This window comes from Neoarius graeffei, chromosome 13 (assembly GCF_027579695.1).
Source record: "Neoarius graeffei isolate fNeoGra1 chromosome 13, fNeoGra1.pri, whole genome shotgun sequence".
NCBI classification, from domain to species: Eukaryota; Metazoa; Chordata; class Actinopteri; order Siluriformes; family Ariidae; genus Neoarius; species Neoarius graeffei.
Window position 1 is genome coordinate 28626001 of NC_083581.1, and position 20262 is coordinate 28646262.

The 20262-nt window shown below is 43.8% G+C and overlaps 1 protein-coding gene across 1 annotated transcript in view; it reads right to left on the reverse strand.

Moving 5' to 3' along the window:
• The window catches only part of LOC132895888 (zona pellucida sperm-binding protein 3 receptor-like), a 94501-nt gene extending 74825 nt beyond the window's left edge, over positions 1-19676 (reverse strand). Inside the window, exons 1-2 of the mRNA XM_060936639.1 lie at positions 19607-19676; positions 16639-16947 (exon numbers count right to left, since the gene is read on the reverse strand). Coding sequence (XP_060792622.1) covers positions 16639-16947; positions 19607-19676 — 379 coding nt within the window. The remainder of the gene's footprint in view (positions 1-16638; positions 16948-19606) is intronic.
• Between the last annotated feature and the right edge of the window lie 586 nt (positions 19677-20262).

Here is a 20262-nt window from a genome sequence, read left to right on the forward strand (position 1 = left end):
GTGAACTTCTGTTCCTCTATGACCCGCCACGCCTACTTAGATCAAAAGGTGCAGGCTATCTGCTGGTACCTCGTATATTGAAGGCTACATCAGGGGGCAGAGCCTTTTCTTACAAAGCCCCACTGTTATGGAACAGCCTTCCAAGTAATGTTCGGGAATCAGACACAGTCTCAGCATTTAAGTCTAGGCTGAAAACATATCTGTTTAGTCAAGCCTTTTGTTAATGGTGTTTGAGGTAAAGGAGTAGATCTGGAGGGTCCTCAGACATAGAGTGTTTTGGTAAACTGGGATGTATGGATGCTGTCAGTCCCCACTCGCTTGCTCACTCGAGTTTGTTGACGGTGCAGTGGCTGGCTGCTTTATGTCCCGGGGCTCCCTCATGCCTGTGTTACCTTCTGGCTCTCTCCTTTTAGTTATGCTGTCATAGTTAGTTGCCGGAGTCCCTGCTTGTACTCGGTGCAATATGTATACTGTTCCTACTTATTCAGGTGACATTGGGCATACCTAACCACCTGTGTTTTCTTTCTCTCCCCCCCCCCCCCCCCCCCACCCCAAATCTGTCCCTCTGAGTTACATGGAGTCAACAGGAAATCTTTTGGTGGAGACGGTGGGGACCTCGACTGGCTATCGTAGCCTGCAGGGAATCGACCGTCAGACATTCTGTCGCATGTCCCAGACCCGGTGAAATGTAACTGAATTGTCTTGGCCAGGCCTAAGAGTCCCATCTGCATCTCATCATTGCTGAGGAGTGTGCTCCCATCACCCAATCAAGCATCCAGCCAGAGCAGGTCATGATATATTTTTTACCATATTAACATGCCATTGTGCGTCATGCCTGATGTAAAGACTCTCGTCTCTGCGAGCCTACCACACAGATTTAATACTTGTCATTTTTAGGGCATACCTAACAACGTGTTTTCTTTCTCTCCCCCCCCATCTGTCCCTCTGAGTTACATGTTGATCCTGGGATTGAGATGCTGGCCTCTTCTGCCCCTCGGACCTGCTTGATCCATCCTGGTGCCCTGTGTCTGGTCGGAGTTTTATCGCCCCACTCCTGTGAAGGACGGCCCCATGAGGACAGTTGAGGGTTATACCTGTTAAAACTGTTAATATTATAGTCAGGCTGTCTGTTGTTGCCCAAATGAGGATGGGTTCCCTTTTGAGTCTGGTTCCTCTCGAGGTTTCTTCCTCATGTCGTCTGAGGGAGTTTTTCCTTGCCACCGTCGCCACAGGCTTGCTCATTGGGGATAGATTAGGGATAAAATTAGCTCATGTTTTAAGTCGTTCAAATTCTGTAAAGCTGCTTTGCGACAATGTTTATTGTTAAAAGCGCTGTACAAATAAACTTGATTTGATTTGATTTGAAACCGGAGCACCCGGAGGAAACCCACGCGGACACGGGGAGAACATGCAAACTCCGCACAGAAAGGCCCTCGCCGGCCCCGGGGCTCGAACCCAGGACCTTCTTGCTGTGAGGCGACAGCGCTAACCACTACACCACTGTGCCGCCCCGATGATGAAATCATGATTTCAAAAAAAAAAATTAAAATTTTGATTCATCAGACCACAGGACAGTTTTCCACTTCACCTCAGTCCATCGTAAATGAGTTCAGGCTCAGAGAAGGCAATGGCATTTCTAGGTATTTTATATAAGGGTTTAACTTGCATTTGTGGATGCAGTGATGAACTGTGATGATGGGAACTCACAAATGATGGTTTTCGGAAGTGTTCCTGAGCCCATGCAGTGATTTCCACTCCAGAATCATGCCTGTTTTTAATGCAGTGCCAACATTCAATGTTGGTTTTCAGCCTTGTCAATCGTGATCTGATCAGGACTCTCTCTCCCTGCTTGTATTGCTTGACCTTAGTGCAGCCTTTGACACTACTGATCATTCCATTGTCTTGGATAGACTACAAAATGTTGTGAGAGTTATGGTATGTAAAAGTTGATTTTTTTTCTATGCATACCAAGGTAAAGTTTAGTGTTCCACAAGGTTCTCTCTTAGGCCCACTGCTTTTTTCTTTATATATACATTTTTTTTTTTTTTTAATCTCTGGGTAATATTATTTGTAAGCATGGTATTAGCTTCTACTGTTATGCTGAAGACACACAGTGGTAGGTTTCTGGAAAGCCAGATGAGACACCAGCTTAATAAAATTGAGGAATGTGTAAAGGACATCACACACTGGATGCTTATTAACTTCCTTCAACTTAACGCTGACAAGACAGAAGTACTTGTACTAGGACCACATGCAGCTAGTAGATTTTCTGATTACACAGTAACTCTGGATGGCCTTTGTTTTCTCACAGAGAGCAGTAGTAGACATGAGGGTGATCACTGACTTCAGTTTTTCATTCGAAACTCATAATATAATAAGGATAGCTTTCTTTCGTCTCAGCAATATTCCTAAGATTATATTTCTTATGTCACTACACGATACAGAAAAACTAGTTCATGCTTTTGTTATCTCAGGGCTGGATTATTGTAATGCTTTACTGTCTGGATGTTCCAATAAGTACACAAACAAGCTCCAGTTAATTCAAAATGCAGTAGCAAGAGTCCTTACTAGAACTAGAAGATATGACCACATCACCCCTCTTTTAACCATATTGCACTTACTCCCAATCAATTTTCACATTGATTATAAAATACTACTATTGACCTATAAAATCACTGAATGGTCTTGCGCCACAGTACCACAGTGAGCTTCTGGTCCTTTATGACCCGCCACACCTACTTAGATCAAAAAGTGCAGGTTATCTGCTGGTACCTCATATAATGAAGGCTACATCAAGGGGCAGAGCATTTTCTTACAAAGCCCCACAGTTATGGAACAGTCTTCCAAGTAGTGTTCGGGAATCAGACACAGTCTCAGCGTTTAAGTCTAGGCAGAAAACACACCCACACACATCAAGTCTTTTTGTTAGTACCTTTTTATTTGGTAAAGGAGTAGATCTGGAGGGTCCTCATGCATAGTGTGTTTTGGTAAACTGGGATGTATGGATCCCCCCCCCCCCCCCCACACACACACACACACACAAACTCTGGTTTGTTGAGTGATTATCTCTCTACAACCCCGATTCCAAAAAAGTTGGGACAAAGTACAAATTGTAAATAAAATGGAATGCAATGATGTGGAAGTTTCAAAATTCCATATTTTATTCAGAATAGAACATAGATGACATATCAAATGTTTAAACTGAGAAAATGTATCATTTAAAGAGAAAAATTAGGTGATTTTAAATTTCATGACAACAACACATCTCAAAAAAGTTGGGACAAGGCCATGTTTACCACTGTGAGACATCCCCTTTTCTCTTCACAACAGTCTGTAAACATCTGGGGACTGAGGAGACAAGTTGCTCAAGTTTAGGGATAGGAATGTTAACCCATTCTTGTCTAATGTAGGATTCTAGTTGCTCAACTGTCTTAGGTCTTTTTTGTCGTATCTTCCGTTTTATGATGCGCCAAATGTTTTCTATGGGTAAAAGATCTGGACTGTAGGCTGGCCAGTTAAGTACCCCGGACCCTTCTTCTACGCAGCCATGATGCTGTAATTGATGCAGTATGTGGTTTGGCATGGTCATGTTGGAAAATGCAAGGTCTTCCCTGAAAGAGACATCGTCTGGATGGGAGCATATGTTGCTCTAGAACCTGGATATACCTTTCAGCACTGATGGTGTCTTTCCAGATGTGTAAGCTGCCCATGCCACACGCACTAATGCAACCCCATACCATCAGAGATGCAGGCTTCTGAACTGAGCGCTGATAACAACTTGGGTCGTCCTTCTCCTCTTTAGCCCGAATGGCACGGCGTCCCTGATTTCCATAAAGAACTTCAAATTTTGATTCATCTGACCACAGAACAGTTTTCCACTTTGCCACAGTCCATTTTAAATGAGCCTTGGCCCAGAGAAGACATCTGCGCTTCTGGATCATGTTTAGATATGGCTTCTTCTTTGAACTATAGAGTTTTAGCTGGCAATGGCGGATGGCACAGTGAATTGTGTTCACAGATAATGTTCTCTGGAAATATTCCTGAGCCCATTTTGTGATTTCCAATACAGAAGCATGCCTGTATGTGATGCAGTGCCGTCTAAGGGCCCGAAGATCATGGGCACCCATTATGGTTTTCCGGCCTTGACCCTTACGCAGAGATTCTTCCAGATTCTCTGAATCTTTTGATGATATTATGCACTGTAGATGATGATATGTTCAAACTCGTTGCAATTTTACACTGTCGAACTCCTTTCTGATATTGCTCCACTATTTGTCGGCGCAGAATTAGGGGGATTGGTCATCCTCTTCCCATCTTTACTTCTGAGAGCCGCTGCCACTCCAAGATGCTCTTTTTATACCCAGTCATGTTAATGACCTATTGCCAATTGACCTAATGAGTTGCAATTTGGTCCTCCAGCTGTTCCTTTTTTGTACCTTTAACTTTTCCAGTCTCTTATTGCCCATGTCCCAACTTTTTTGAGATGTGTTGCTGTCATGAAATTTCAAATGAGCCAGTATTTGGCATGAAATTTCAAAATGTCTCACTTTTGACATTTGATATGTTGTCTATGTTCTATTGTGAATACAATATCAGTTTTTGAGATTGGTGAATTATTGCAGTCCGTTTTTATTTACAATTTGTACTTTGTCCCAACTTTTTTGGAATCGGGGTTGTAGAATTTTCTATATTTCTGCATAAATATGATCTAAAACATCATCAGATTTCCACACAAGTCCTAAAAGTAGATAAAGAGAACCCAGTTAAACAAATGAGACAAAAATATTATACTTGGTCATTTATTTATTGAGGAAAATGATCCAATATTACATATCTGTGAGCAGCAAAAGTATATGAACCTTTGCTTTCAGTATCTCATGTGACTCCCTTGTGCAGCAATAACTGCAACTAAACGTTTCCAGTAACTGTTGATCAGTCCTGCACACCGGCTTGGAGGAATTTTAGCCCATTCCTCCATACAGAACAGCTTCAACTCTGGGATGCTGGTGGGTTTCCTCACATGAACTGCTCACTTCAGGTCCTTCCACAACATTTCAATTGGCTTAAGGTCAGGACTTTGACTTGGCCATTCCAAAACATTAACTTTATTCTTCTTTAACTATTCTTTGGTAGAATGACTTGTGTGCTTAGGGTTGTTGCCTTGCTGCATGATCCACCTTCTCTTGAGATTCATTTCATGGACAGATGTCCTGACATTTTCCTTTAGAATTTGCGTGTATAATTCTGAATTCATTGTTCCATCAATGATGGCAAGCCGTTCTGGCCCAGATGCAGCAAAACAGGCCCAAACCATGATACTACTACCACCATGTTTCACAGATGGAATAAGGTTCTTATGCTGGAATGCAGTGTTTTCCTTTCTCCAAACATAATGCTTCTCATTTAAACCAAAAAGTTCTATTTTGGTCTCATCCATCCACAAAACATTTTTCCAGTAGCGTTCTGGCTTGTCCATGTGATCTTTAGCAAACTACAGATTAGCAGCAATGTTCTTTTTGGAGAGCAGTGGCTTTCTCCTTGCAACCCTGCCAAGCACACCATTGTTGTTTAGTGTAGAGGTCTGCGCGGGTCAGATTTTTCAGTCCCGCTCCCGCCCGCGCCCGCAAAGAATTATGATTTTCAGTCCCGCTCCCACTCGCGCCCACAAAAAAATTATGATTTTCAGTCCCGCTCCCGCCCCCGCCCGCAAATCCCACATGATGCATACGTTCACGTTATTTCTCAGGAAAGTTCTTGTCTTGACACAGCATGATGGTGCCCCGCCCCCTACTTTGAGTGGATTTGAGCATAAATATCTACAGCTCACGTTCACTATTATTTATCTTGTTTCTGAATTCAGCATGTAGTGTCTCTAATAATAATAATTAGTGCTGTCAAGCAATTAAAATATTTAATCACGAATCGCACATTTTTATCACATGAGAAACCATTGTAATTCTCTGATCAGCATAAAAAAGTGAATGGGCTTGCTTTGTACCAATGGTGTTTTTTTTTTTTTTTTATTGCAAAGCAGAGCTAATAAGAGAAGTGAATTGATTTACTGCTTGAGTTAGTCTACAACTCTAATCAGAGAGACAGGTTATACAGTGACGGTAGGCTTGACTCAATGCTATCCCAGAAATCCTTCTTGTAATATGCAAATTTGGCTGCCTCTGATTGGACAGCCAAATTTGCATATTACAGGAAGGATTTCTGGGATAGCATTGAGTCAAGCCTACCATCACTGTATAACCTGTCTATCTGATTAGAGTTGTAGATTAACGCAAGCAGTAAATCACTTCACTCATGGTTCTCTTGCTAGCTGGGTGTGAACTGCGAGTCATTAGAGTGATCAAAGGATTTCCCGTTAGGGTGATCAATGGCAAATTTAAGATGCCATTCCTCACTCAATCTGGCAATCTGACTCTCTCTGCAAATTTAGGCATCTTAAAATGTTTTTATTAATGCCAAATAAAATATCCAGCACAAATTATATATGATAGACATAAATTAATAATTTATAAATTTTATTTCAAACACGTTTTTAGTTAGCGGGACTGCAGCTTATCACCGCTCCCGCCCGCACCGCATATGTGCACTCCCGCTCCTGCCCACGCGCGCATATGTGCACTTCCGGTCCCGCCCGCGCCCACGAGCTTTCAAAATTTGTCCCGCGCCGCACTGCTTTGTGGCGGGTCCCGCGAGTCCCACGGGACTCCCGCGGGAGTGCAGGGCTCTAGTTCAGTGTTCTCCTGATGGTGGACTCATGAACATTAGCCAATGTGAGAGAGGCCTTCAGTTGCTTAGAAGTTACCCTGGGGTCCTTTATGACCTCGCCGACTATTACACGCCTTGCTCCTGGAGTGATCTTTGTTGGTCGACCACTCCTGGGGAGGGTAACAATAGTCTTGAATTTCCTCCATTTGTATACAATCTGTCTGACTGTGGATTGGTGGAGTCCAAACTCTTTGGAGATGGTTTTGTAATCTTTTCCAGCCTGATGAGCATCAACAACACTTTTTCTGAGGTCCTCAGAAATCTCCTTTGTTCGTGCCATGATACACTTCCACAAACGTGTTGTGAAGATCAGACTGATAGATCCCTGTTCTTTAAATAAAACAGGGTGCCCACTTACACCTGATTGTCATCCCATTGATTGAAGACACCTGACTCTAATTTCACCTTCAAATTAACTGCTAATCCTAGAGGTTCACATACTTTTGCCGCTCTCAGATATGCAATATTGGATCATTTTCCTCAATAAATAAATGACCCAGTATAATATTTTTGTCTCACTTGTTTAACTGGGTTCTCTTTATCTACTTTTAGGACTTGTGTGAAAATCTGATGATGTTTTAGGTCATATTTATGCAGAAATATGGAAAATTCTAAAGGGTTCACAAACTTTCAGGCACCTCTCTCTCTCTCTCTCTCTGGAAGCATGGTGGTGTAGTGGTTAGCACTGTCACCTCACAGCAAGAAGGTCCTGGGTTCGAGCCCAGCGGCTGGCGAGGGCCTTTCTGTGTGGAGTTTGCATGTTCTCTCTGTGTCTGCATGGGTTTCCTCCAGGTGCTCCGGTTTCCCCCACAGTCCAAAGATATGCAGGTTAGGTTAATTGGTGGCTCTAAATTGACCGTAGGTGTGAATGAGAGTGTAAATCATTGTTTGTCTCTGTGTCAGCCCTGCGATGACCTGGCAACTTGTCCAGGGTGTACCCCGCCTCTCGCCCATAGTCACCTGGGATAGGCTCCAGCTTGCCTGCGACCCTGTAGAACAGGATAAGCGGCTACAGATAATGGATGGATATCAAAATAGAGTATTCCATTTTGAGTAAAACAGAATAAATACTGTGTAGCTCTTGGTTTAGTTCAGTACACCCATCATGGGGAAGACTGCTGACTTGACTGTTGTCCAGAAGAAAATCATTGATACCTTCCACAAGAAGGGTAAGCCACAGGTCATTGCTGAAAAGGCTGGTTGGAAACGGTGCACAAGCACCAGGGATGACTGCAGCCTTGAGAGGATTGTCAAGAAAAGAACTTGGGAGAGCTTCACAAGGAGTGCACTGAAGCTGGTGTCAGTGTATCAAGAAGAATCTCATACAGATGTCTTCAGGAAAGGGGCTACAACTGTCACATTCCTAATATCAAGCCACTCCTGAACCAGAGATAATGTCAGAAGCATCTTACCTGCGCTAAGGAAAGAACTGGACTGTTGCTCAGTGGTCCAAAGACCTCTTTTCAGATGAAAGTAAATTTTGCAGTTCATTTGGAAATCAAGGCCCTAGAGTTTGTATGGATGTATGTCATCCCCCCAGTCACTCACTCACTGGGGTTTGTTGATAGTGTAGTGGCTGGATGCTTTATGTTCCAGGGTGCCCTCATGTCTGTGTTACCTTCTGGCTCTCCCCTTTTAGTTATGCTGTCATAGTTTTGCCGGAGTCCCTGCTTGCACTCAGTGCAAAATATATGCTGTTCTTACTCATTAGGTGACACTGGGCATACCTAACAACCTGTGTTTTCTCCTCCCCCTTCCCTCTGTTTGTCCCTCTGAGTTACATGTTGATCCTGAGACACCAGTAAGATGCTGACCTCTTCTGCTCCTCTGACCTGCCTGATCCATCCTGATGCCCTACGTCTGGCTGGAGTCTCATCACATTGCTCCTGTGGAGAACAGCCCCATATGGACAGTCGAAAGTCGCACTTGGAAGATGGTTCTGGACACTTACAGTAATACTTTTATGTCTGAGGACTAAAGTTGACTTGCTAACTTTAGGACTGGAGCTGTCAAACAATTTTGCACTCAAGTTTTCATCAGTGAACAGTTTATAACTTCAACAGCAGACTTAATTTTAAAACTATGATTTTCCTGTTTTCCCAGTTATACTTTGTGACTCTATACGACAAAAGTTATTGAAGTGAGTTATTTATAATCATGCTATCTGCTGTCACCCAAATGAGGATGGGCTTCCTTTTGATTCTGGTTCCTCTCGAGGTTTCTTCCTCATGTCATCTGAGGGAGTTTTTTCTTGTCACCATCGCCACAGGCTTGCTCATTGGGGATAAAATTAGCTCATGTTTAAAGCCTTTAATTTTCTGTGAAGCTGCTTTGCGACAATGTCTATTGTTAAAAGCACTATACAAATAAACTTGACCTGAACTGAACTCCATAGAGAATCTCTGGGGTTTTGTCAAGAGGAAGATGAGAAACACCCAACCCAAAAATACAGACGAGATGATGGCTGCTATCAAAGCAACCTGGGCTTCAATAACACCTCAGCAGTGCCACAGGCTGAAATGCCTCCATGCCACACCACATTGATTATCTACTTTCCCAATCCCATAATGCTTTGTGCCTTGGGGGTAAGCAGCCTTCATACTTCATAAACAGATATGGCGAATGTTAGCAAACAAAGTGGATTTCAAGCAATTTAAATCGTATAAAAATATTTCAAAGTTAACAAAAGCTAAAATGAAAGCCATCTGCAGAAAGCTTTCAATCGACGTAGAGAAATCATTTGGGAAAAAGGCTTTAAATCAACATCATTTGCAACATGTTAAACATATCAAAGTCGAGTATGTATAGCTCTGATAAGTCTAGTAAAGGAAATCGATGACTCAATCTGCCTTCAACAGGATATGTACAGAAGCTAACAAGCTGGCAGAAGAATTTATCCAGCATTCCTCAGGTCATGAAAGAGTCAATCATGAAATCTCTCTTGATTGGAGCAGGATACAGCGAGAAAGCCATAAGGAAATACAAGATAGTTCAATCTCAGGAACAAATGTAATTTAGCACAATTGTAAACAACCCTGAAGGTGCCCGAGAGTCAAGCGTTTGGGTGTAAAAATAAGCCCGATTACTGAAGCAGTGAAAACACACACACACAGAATTTGGGAGGATTTTTGCTGCCTATAAAACTCCATCACATGCCACTCTTTCTATTTTTGAAAGGAAAAAAAATAGATAGATAGATAGATAGATAGATAGATAGATAGATAGATAGATAGATAGATAGATAGATAGATAGATAGATAGATAGATAGATAGATAGATAGACAGATATACAAATTGCCTTGTATTTTTATGTGACATGCTTTAGTTTGTTTTCATTCACTAACAAAAGAGATATTTTAGATGGCAAGAATCGCATTGCTATGACAACAGGATTGTTTACTAGTATCTGTGTCAGTATTGTGTACATGTTATCTAGCCGAGTGAGATTAAAACTTCATAAAAGTTAAGTCTGTTGATTCATGGATTTTGTTGCCAGTAAAAATCACATGGTTACAGAAAATTTCTGATTAGATTTTTAGAATTAGAAGCCTTTATTTATCACGCATACATTACAGACCTGGAAGTCAACTATAGATGAACTGGTGTGCTGTGTTAGATTGTTTGGAGGGAGGATTGGTGACTAACCTATGAGCTACATCAAACAGGGTGGAGTGGCAAAATACAATCGCTCGTATTCTATCTGAATATTAGCAACTTCCATTAAAAAAAATCCATCAAACATCTTTAAACATGGTCAGTAGGTATTTATAATAAAGATTAAATGTTCTTAGAATTTGTGCAAAATTACTTTTAGATTTGTACTAAAAGACCATAAACTGCTGGTTAAGTCTGTAACCATGGTTCTATGAAGGAGTGAAAGCCCACCAGAGGCAGAGCAAAGGAGAAAAGACTAGAGGAATTCCTCATTAACTCACACATTGGTTGAGAAACATCTATAAACTTCTGTCATCATGTGACCATGACACCACAAGACAGAGTATAAATACCGGTACGCGGGTCATGATATTCTGAATGGTCATTCTCGCCCTTCCGAGTGACCAGAGACTCTGGCGGTCTCCCACTCCTTCAGAGAACCATGGTTCCAGATGTAACCAGTGTTGTATTTCAGTCCTTACATATTGCCAGAGGCAGTTGATAGTTTGCATATGTCTTGCACTAGTCTATGTCACAAGGAAGCTTACTCAGAATCAGGTAAGACAATTGGAAGCACAACCATGTGTGTCAGGGGGAGTGATGTCACATTCAAACTATAAAACCTGGTGAACGTGCTGGGACAAGACCACATTGCACCCAAACAGATATCAGACAGGGGGGCACCATGCAATGCTGCCCAGGAAGCTGCTATAGCCCGAGTTGAGTGCCCCTTCAATGGCACAGGAGCAGCTTGCCCGTGATGCTGGTATGCAACAGAAATGACCTTGGTGACCCATTGGGAAAACCTTTGTTTGGAAAGAGCAGAGCCCTTATTTTCCCTCCAAAGAAAACAAACAGTTGGTCCAACACCCGCCATGGGGAAGTAACAGATAAGTACTGCTCTAACACACGAACAGGGCACAAGGTCCTATGATTAGGTTCAGTTGCCGGGATGAATGCAGCCAAAGAAAAGGGCCTATTTATAAACTGGGGTGACAATCTTAGGCAGGAAGGCAGGGTTGGGGCATAAGGTTACAAAACTATCCTCAGGGCCCCAATGCATACACTGATGACTGACTGACCGGGCATGAATTTCACTCATCCATTTAGCAGATGCTACAGCCAACAAGAATGCAGTTTTATATGATAGCCACTTAATGTCAGAAGTTTAATGTCAGCCTGTCTCCTGGATGTGAGTGAGAGTCATCCAGATGAGACAGGGAGGAGGAAAGGCATAAAGCAGGTGGTTGGGCCATTCGTGAGCTAGGGCATCCTGGCCCAGGGACCCTGGCTTGTCCATCTCTACAAACCAAGGTGGGCACTATGACAACTGCTTGGTGGCAAACAAGTCTACCTCTGCTTTGTCATAAGTCCTCCACAACATCGAAACCACTTCCTTGCTGAGACACCAATCTCCCGCATGTAGACCTCCCTGAGAGGGGACGTCTGCTGTGCAGTTTGCGATCCCTGGGATACGTGCTGCTTTGAGAGACAGCAAGTGCCTGTCTGCCCAGATGAGAAGCTTCCGTGTCAGGGTCAGACACTGTTTGGACCTTGTGACCCCTTGGTGGTTGATGAACACCACTGAAGTTCTCATTCCTTCTCTCATGGCTTTTTCTCTCCGTGCTTCCATGGAAGACAGTCGCATTTTCTCTGCTCTCCCTCTCCCTCCTTTTTTTCCCTGCCTCATCTTGTCTGCTGTACTTTTTGAAGAGACTCTCCCCGCATTACTTTCTAAACTAAAAAAAAAAGCATGGAATTGATAAACTGGTCTCCTAATGAAATTGACACAGTTTTCTCGATGAGAAGCCTGGGTTCGGGGGAACCCACTTGTCCTGCCAGAATGTTTGTGGCTGGTTACACGATGGACACGTGGGAGTGGTGGCGGGTCGTGTGCCTGGCGATTCTTTCTGCGGAGGACATTGAAGATATCTACCTATTTGGAACCATGATTACAGGACTTTTGCTGATTGGATTAGGCATTGCCCTGGCATATCGAGGAAATCAGACAATGGTGACAGCTGTTCAAAGCCCCACAAAGCTGCCCGATATGATTGAAGCAGTGGGCAAAGCTGTCGGCACTCAGACTATGGCTATTCAGAACTTGAACCACAATATGGTTGTTATCTTGGAGAAGCTTTCGGCTTTGCAAGGAATAAGTATTTCGGAGACCAATTTGAACAGAATGGACAGATATGGATGAGTGGTGTGGACGTGCAAAGACTGCGTCTGGAAAGACCAAACAATTTCTCTCTTATTGACATTCGGCTCCCTGAGACAGCACCGGCCTTGGTTAAAGCCGTTGCTGAGACAACATTTCCCCCTGAAGGTCACTGGTGGGAGACGCTCTCGCATTCCTCGCATTCCTTGTCCAACTTTCCGCAATCCCTGTTTTCATCCCCAGTGTGACAAGCGGGTGCCTGATCAGCACCCTCATGGCTGCAGGAGCGGACGGCTGCTTGCTTGTGCTGGGTTACCTCTACCTCCGCCCCCTCCCTCAAGTCCCATGTTTTAAAGTGTACTTGTGTTATTGTGTGCTTATGTGCGGAGGTTTTTTAAATGTTCCCACACTGTATTCCTGACAGGAGCATAGTGTGTGTGTGTGTGTGTGTGTGTGGGGGGGGGGGGTTCTCTTTTTTTCCTCATCTCTCCTCATGTTACTACTGTGTTTCTTTTTCTTTTATCCCTGTCTTCCTGTCCTGTTCCCATACATGTCAACCTTTGGTCAATCAAACCTGTATAACCAACCTCCAAAATCCGTATTTCCCTTATAAAATCTGTATAAGATGCAAATTAAAATAATTTACCTAAAATTTGAATGATAATTAACAATGATTGTGGCAGCGGGGGTGTGGTCAAGTGCCGGTCTGTGACAGGAGGGCGGAGTCAGGGAAGGTAAGTAGCAGAATCACTACACCTGACGGCAATTAACCTGTGTTTGTGTGTCTTCCCAGTGACCGCGCCCTATTTAAGGAGGGAGAGCGAGAGCAGAGGGGAGCTTCCCTGGACGAGACGCTAGTGTGTGTGTGTCTCTCTGTATGTGCTGAAATATTGTTAGACTGAAAAGTGTGGCAATAAAGCCTTGTGTTACACCTGATCTCTGTCCTGCCGTCCTCTGTGCTTCACCCACACGTTCGAACTGGTTACAATGATATATCCCAGTTATTTTTTATTCAATATTAATAACAATAAACCTTCAGAATGAATACAAAGTATTTTTTCAGTCTCACCTGTGAAAGGTAATCCCATGTGATCTCGTTTGGACGGTAAACCTGTTGGTACAGTTAAACGCAGCACATGAATGAGGCATCTTTATTCTCGGCTACTGTCTAGACGCTATACCAGAGACGGGTGAAGAATCTCCACTTTGCCACATCCAATATGGATGACGTATGATTCTACGCAGAAGGCGGCGTCTATGACTTCACGGTTGGCGGGATTCTCGCAATGCGGTGTGCGCATGATCAAAAGTGGAACGAAGTCTCGCTACCACAAGATAACGCGCGATTTCATAAGACTCTTTACTGCAGGGGTGTCAAACCTGATCCATAAAGGGCCGTGTGGCTGCAGGTTTTCATTCCAGCCATGCAGCAGCACACCTGATTTGGCTCATTCAATCAACTGACATACCCACCCTTTAATCAAGGGTGGGTGTGGCTGCAAGTATTTGACTGTGTGAAGACAGTTCAGTTGATTGAATGAGCCAAGTCAGGTGTGCTGCTGCATGGCTGGAATGAAAACCTGCAGCCACACGGCCCTTTATGGATCAGGTTTGACACCCCTGCTTTACTGGCTGTCTGTGGTGTACAGTATGTTTATCATCGTGGGAATTGATTATAGCTCTAAATAAATATTGAAGTTTTTTTAAAGAATCCGTATAACTTTATTTATACGCCCGTATACTATGTTTATTGAATCAAATCCATATAAAATACAGACATTCCGTATAGGTTGACATGTATGTGTTCCCCTCTGTAAGGACAGGTTGATGGTCAATTTCACTGGTACAGTGATAATAAAGGGTTCATTCATTCATTCATTCATTCATTCAAGTGTTGTCGGTCTGAATCAACACAAGCCTCCCCTTCAGGTTGGCACTGAAATGAAATGTCAACCACACAGCCATCAACTCCAGCAGATTTATGTGCTGTGAGCAGAGTTCCAGCCCACAGCTGCCCTGTACTCCCCGATGGTTCCAGACCCCACCCCATCCTCTAAGGGAGGCATTTGTCATCACCACTTCCCACTGTGCCAACGGGGGGCCTAGTGGCACTCCACTCAGCAAAAGTCTCTGCTGATAACATGGCAGTAGTGCCCTGACACAACTGCATTGAAAAGGATGCAGATGCTGCAGTTAGGAGTCCTGCAAGGTGAAGTAGGGTCAAGTAAGGCAAGTGATGGCCCCTGCAAACCAGTGCAAGGGTGCCTCTGATGGCAAGCTGTCTTGCTGGAGTTAGAGAAGCCAACATCTGCCTGAAATCTAGGTTCATGCCTGTAAATTCCACTGACTGACAGTGAGAAAGGGAACTCTTGGCCCAATTGATAGTAAACCCCAGGGTCGTCACATGATCTAACAGATGGTGAGTATCCATCATCACCTGTTCTGGAGAGCATGCAATCAACAGCCAGTCATTGAGGTATGGTAATACTAGTATCCCCTGATGCTGCAAGTGATTGAGGCAAGCTGCATGCAGTGTGTGAACACGAGGAGCTAGAGAAAGGCTGAATGGGAGGATGCAATACTGATATACTCTCACCTGAAACACAAACCAGAGGAAGCACTGATGTTCTTAGGCAATAGGCACATGAAAGTATGCATCTTTCAGGTCCATTGAGATGAACCATGCATGAGGCATAACTGCTTGCATGACATCCTTGATAAGGAGCATGCGAAAGGGTAGGCGTTTGAGATAACAATTCAGTCTCCTCAAGTGCAGATTAGGCTTGAACCTCCCATCCTCCTTCCTGACAAAGAAGTAAATTGAGTAAAACCTGTCTGGGTGAACCTGTGCATCTGTGAGTTCTATTGCACCCTTCTGTAAGTGCTTGAGGATTTCTAATAGAAGAGCATGTATCTGTCTGAGGTTGCGAACCACTGTGAGTCGCACCATGTTATGTAGTGGAGGTCGACGCCAGAACTGGAGACAATATCCCTCCAAAAGTGTGTGCAGGAGCCAGCGATTAGAGGTAATCTCTCTCCGGCAGTGTAGCTGAGCTCCTGTGAACTGGCCCACTGTAGAACCCAAAGGACTCTGCTGCAAGGGGCAGTGATTCTGGTATCTTTGGCAGGGGCTGACAAAGTAGGGCTGAACAGGGCATGGGGCTGTACCACAGTAGGGGGCAGCCTGATGATGAAAGGCATGGTCCCTGCACTGTGCTTGGGGAGCCTGTATGGGGTGCCTAAAGGCTGGCTGAGGCATAAGGCAGTTTTGAGTCTCAGAGACAAGCCTGCAGCATTCAAGTACCTTTTGAGCCCCAGGTCTGCAGATTTGCCCTGGAAGTAAGGCCAAGGTTCTCAAGCTGTTTCGATAGTGGGGATTGAGCTAACTACACCTGCCTCCTGGCTTGCACTAATAGCCCAAGGGTCTGACCACATTAATTGGCAATGGCACCAAGGGACTGAAGAGAGGCATCCATTAGCTCATTCACTATAGCATCTGCAGTGGACATAAGTGATGTGTGCATGGCCAGCAGCAGGTGAACTAGAGAGTTACGTACTCTACCCAGAGATGCTGCAACACTGTAAACCCAGGAGGTAGTCTGTGCAACAGCATTCTGTATTTGGGCAGTGAATTACCTGCCACAAGGCTTCATCAGGTGAGATAAGAGAAGCAATGCAGGGCTCCACCGTTGGCATTCTCCCAAGCCCAACAGTGTCAGGCTCCACCATTGCTGCCAGTGCAAGAATAGTACAATCAGGTCTGGATGCACTAGCCAGTTGAAAAGCCTCTGTGACAACACCAGTGAAGTCAGGGCACTATGGCATGTGTGGCTCGTCAGAAGACCCTTCAGAGCCATGCAAGAGGTTAGAAGTTCCTGGTGTAGCTTGTGGGATGTCCAATTTAAGGCGGGCCAAAGCTAACTTAAGTGTGCTTTGAATGGGTGCCACTGAAGAGTTGGATGCTGATGCAGAGCTCTGGGAATCTGAACCACTCTCTCTGAGTGGATGAGGTGAAGGGGCATGTACTGCAGCAGGCCCATCCTCACCATAATCACCAAGCCGAGCCAAGCCGACAGTGAACTGGGACTCAAAGACAGCAACCGACACCACATCGGAATCAGGGAATGAGTCTGTGCCAAGCTGTGAGAAGGCTGAGGGTGGGACATTCTGCCCCTCTCCAGTATGCAGTCTGTCAGTAGGAGCTAGGTGCATAGCAGACAACAAGGCTTGTAGGTGCTCAACACTAGATGACAGCTCAGCTATTTTGCGAGCCACATCTTCAGAGGATTTTTTCTTCTTTGCTTTAGCACTAAGTGGGTCCACAGCTTTCCTTTTCTTATCATTAGTGCTCACCCCTAGGGGGGGATTGTATCAAAATCTAGGTCTAACCCAACTAGGTGGCACAGCTCCAAGGGCATCTTGTTACAGGCTGAGCATGGGTTGGTCAGCATCTCGCACATGTGGCCAATGCCCAGACAGGATAGGGAACAATCATGGCCATCCAACACATCTATGGCGCTATGACATTGTACACACCAGACAGACTGCATGATGCCATAGATTCAATTCAGGTTACAGTGAGTAGCTAGCAGGTAGAGCATTACCGATGTTAATTAACTGTAGAGCAGTACGCTACTGTTAGCCAAGAGTAGAGTCTTAACAGTATGCTGATTTTGTTAAGAAATATATGAGAGCAGAGCCGGTCAAACACAGTCATTCAGTAATCCAGTAAACATTCATGTTACCCACAGGAAAAGAATCCCCAGGCTACTTACCTTAGCTTCCTTTCAATCCAGACAATGGTAGGTAACATTAGTTATCAAGTGAGCCTACCTTAGACACAGGCACTAGGTTAGGCAATCCAAGCAGCACCGACAGTCACTAGACAGTGTTTGGCTGTGATGCCAATCATGAGCAAACCAAACAACAGGGTTGCTCCGTGTCTTGACAGGCAGTTGTGAGTGTGCGATCAACACACGAACACTCAAATGTAAAATTCTTATATGAGGGAGAAATGCTATCAGCAGCACTCAACTAAAAAAAAATTCTCAGGTAAAACTGAATGTGGCCTAGTTAGGCTAAACAACTCAAGCAAGACCACTCGCAAAGAGTGGTGCCGATATATCAATGAGTGGAGCCGGTAACACATGGACACTCAACTAAAAATTCTAGGTAACCAAGGAGGCCTAGTTAGGCTAACAAGTTGAGCAACACTGCTAGAATGAGTGGTGCCAATTACAGTGGTGCTTGAAAGTTTGTGAACCCTTTAGAATTTTCTATATTTCTGCATAAATATGACCTAAAACATCAGATTTTCACACAAGTCCTAAAAGTAGATAAAGAGAACCCAGTTAAACAAATGAGACAAAAATATTATACTTGGTCATTTATTTATTGAGGAAAATGATCCAATACTACATATCTGTGAGTGGCAAAAGTATGTGAACCTTTGCTTTCAGTATCTGGTGTGACCCCCTTGTGCAGCAATAACTGCAACTAAATGTTACTGGTAATTGTTGATCAGTCCTGCACACCGGCTTGGAGGAATTTTAGCCCATTCCTCCATACAGAACAGCTTCAACTCTGGGATGTTGGTGGGTTTCCTCACATGAACTGCTCGCTTCAGGTCCTTCCACAACATTTCGATTGGATTAAGGTCAGGACTTTGACTTGGCCATTCCAAAACATTAACTTTATTATTCTTTAACCATTCTTTGGTAGAATGACTTGTGTGCTTAGGGTCGTTGTCTTGCTGCATGACCCACCTTCTCTTGAGATTCAGTTCATGGACAGATGTCCTGACATTTTCCTTTAGAATTCACTAGTATAATTCAGAATTCATTGTTCCATCAATGATGGCAAGCCGTTCTGGCCCAGATGCAGCAAAACAGGCCCAAACCATGATACTACCACCACCATGTTTCACAGATAGGATAAGGTTCTTATGCTGGAATGCAGTGTTTTCCTTTCTCTAAACATAACGCTTCTCATTTAAACCAAAAAGTTCTATTTTGGTCTCATCTGTCCACAAAACATTTTTCCAATAGCCTTCTGGCTTGTCCACATGATCTTTAGCAAACTGCAGACAAGCAGCAATGTTCTTTTTGGAGAGCAGTGGCTTTCTCCTTGCAACCCTGCCATGCACACCATTGTTGTTCAGGGTTCTCCTGATGGTGGACTCATGAACATTAGCCAATATGAGAGATGCCTTCAGTTGCTTAGAAGTTATCCTGGGGTCCTTTGTGACCTTGGCGACTATTACATACCTTGCTCTTGGAGTGATCTTTGTGGGTCGACCACTCCTGGGGAGGGTAACAATGGTCCTGAATTTCCTCCATTTGTACACAGTCTGTCTGACTGTGGATTGGTGGAGTCCAAACTCTTTAGAGATGGTTTTGTAACCTTTTCCAGCCTGATGAGCATCAACAACACTTTTTCTGAGGTCCTCAGAAATCTCCTTTGTTCGTGCCATGATACACTTCCTCAAACGTGTTGTGAAGATCAGCCTTTGATAGATCCCTGTTCTTTAAATAAAATAGGGTGCCCACTCACACCTGATTGTCATCCCATTGATTGAAAACACCTGACTCTAATTTCACCTTCAAATTAACTGCTAATCCTAGAGGTTCACATACTTTTGCCACTCACAGATATGTAATATTGGATCATTTTCCTCAATAAATAAATGACCCAGTATAATATTTTTGTCTCACTTGTTTAACTGGGTTCTCTTTATCTACTTTTAGGACTTGTGTGAAAATCTGATGATGTTTTAGTCATATTTATGCAGAAATATAGAAAATTCTAAAGGGTTCACAAACTTTCAAGCACCACTGTATATCAGTGACATTCAGCTAAAAAATTCTCAGGTAAACTGAGGAAGCCAAGTTAGGCTAACAAACCAACTAACACTAATAACAATGAGCGGTGCCAATGCTAGGACACTTATAACTGTAAATAGATGATGAATAAGTGAGTGCAGCCAACAACACACGAGCACTCCACTCAACTCACCAAACTTAGGATGGATACTCCAATTATTCTGAGACACAGCTCGTGAGGGCAAATCTGCTACTAGCGTCATAGTCATGTGATGACATAAGTTTATACATGTTTCTCGACCAATGCACGAGCACATGAGGAATTCCACTAGTCTATTGACTGCATCTGGTGGTCTGTAAAGACTAAAATAGAACTTACTGACTCGTCTCATTTACTTTGGTTTTGGAGTTGCCATGTCTGGTTTGTTGTGGATTTCGAATCTCATGCGGCTTCTTCTTGTTCTTACTGTTCTGGTAGTACCATGACTGTGCTCAATTACTGAATGTATGAAAGCTGAATTATTGAATGTCTGAATTATTGAATGTATGAAAGCCTCTCTGGGTTGTCTGATTTTTTCCCCCCATCAGCAAAATGTTGCAAACACAAGAGACTTGTTTGTTGGCATGAAGCTCATCTCATCTCATCATCTTTAGCCGCTTTATCCTGTTCTACAGGGTCGCAGGCAAGCTGGAGCCTATCGCAGCTGACTACGGGCGAAAGGCAGGGTACACCCTGGACAAGTCGCCAGGTCATCACAGGGCTGACACAGACACAGACAACCATTCACACTCACATTCACACCTACGGTCAATTTAGAGTCACCAGTTAACCTAACCTGCATGTCTTTG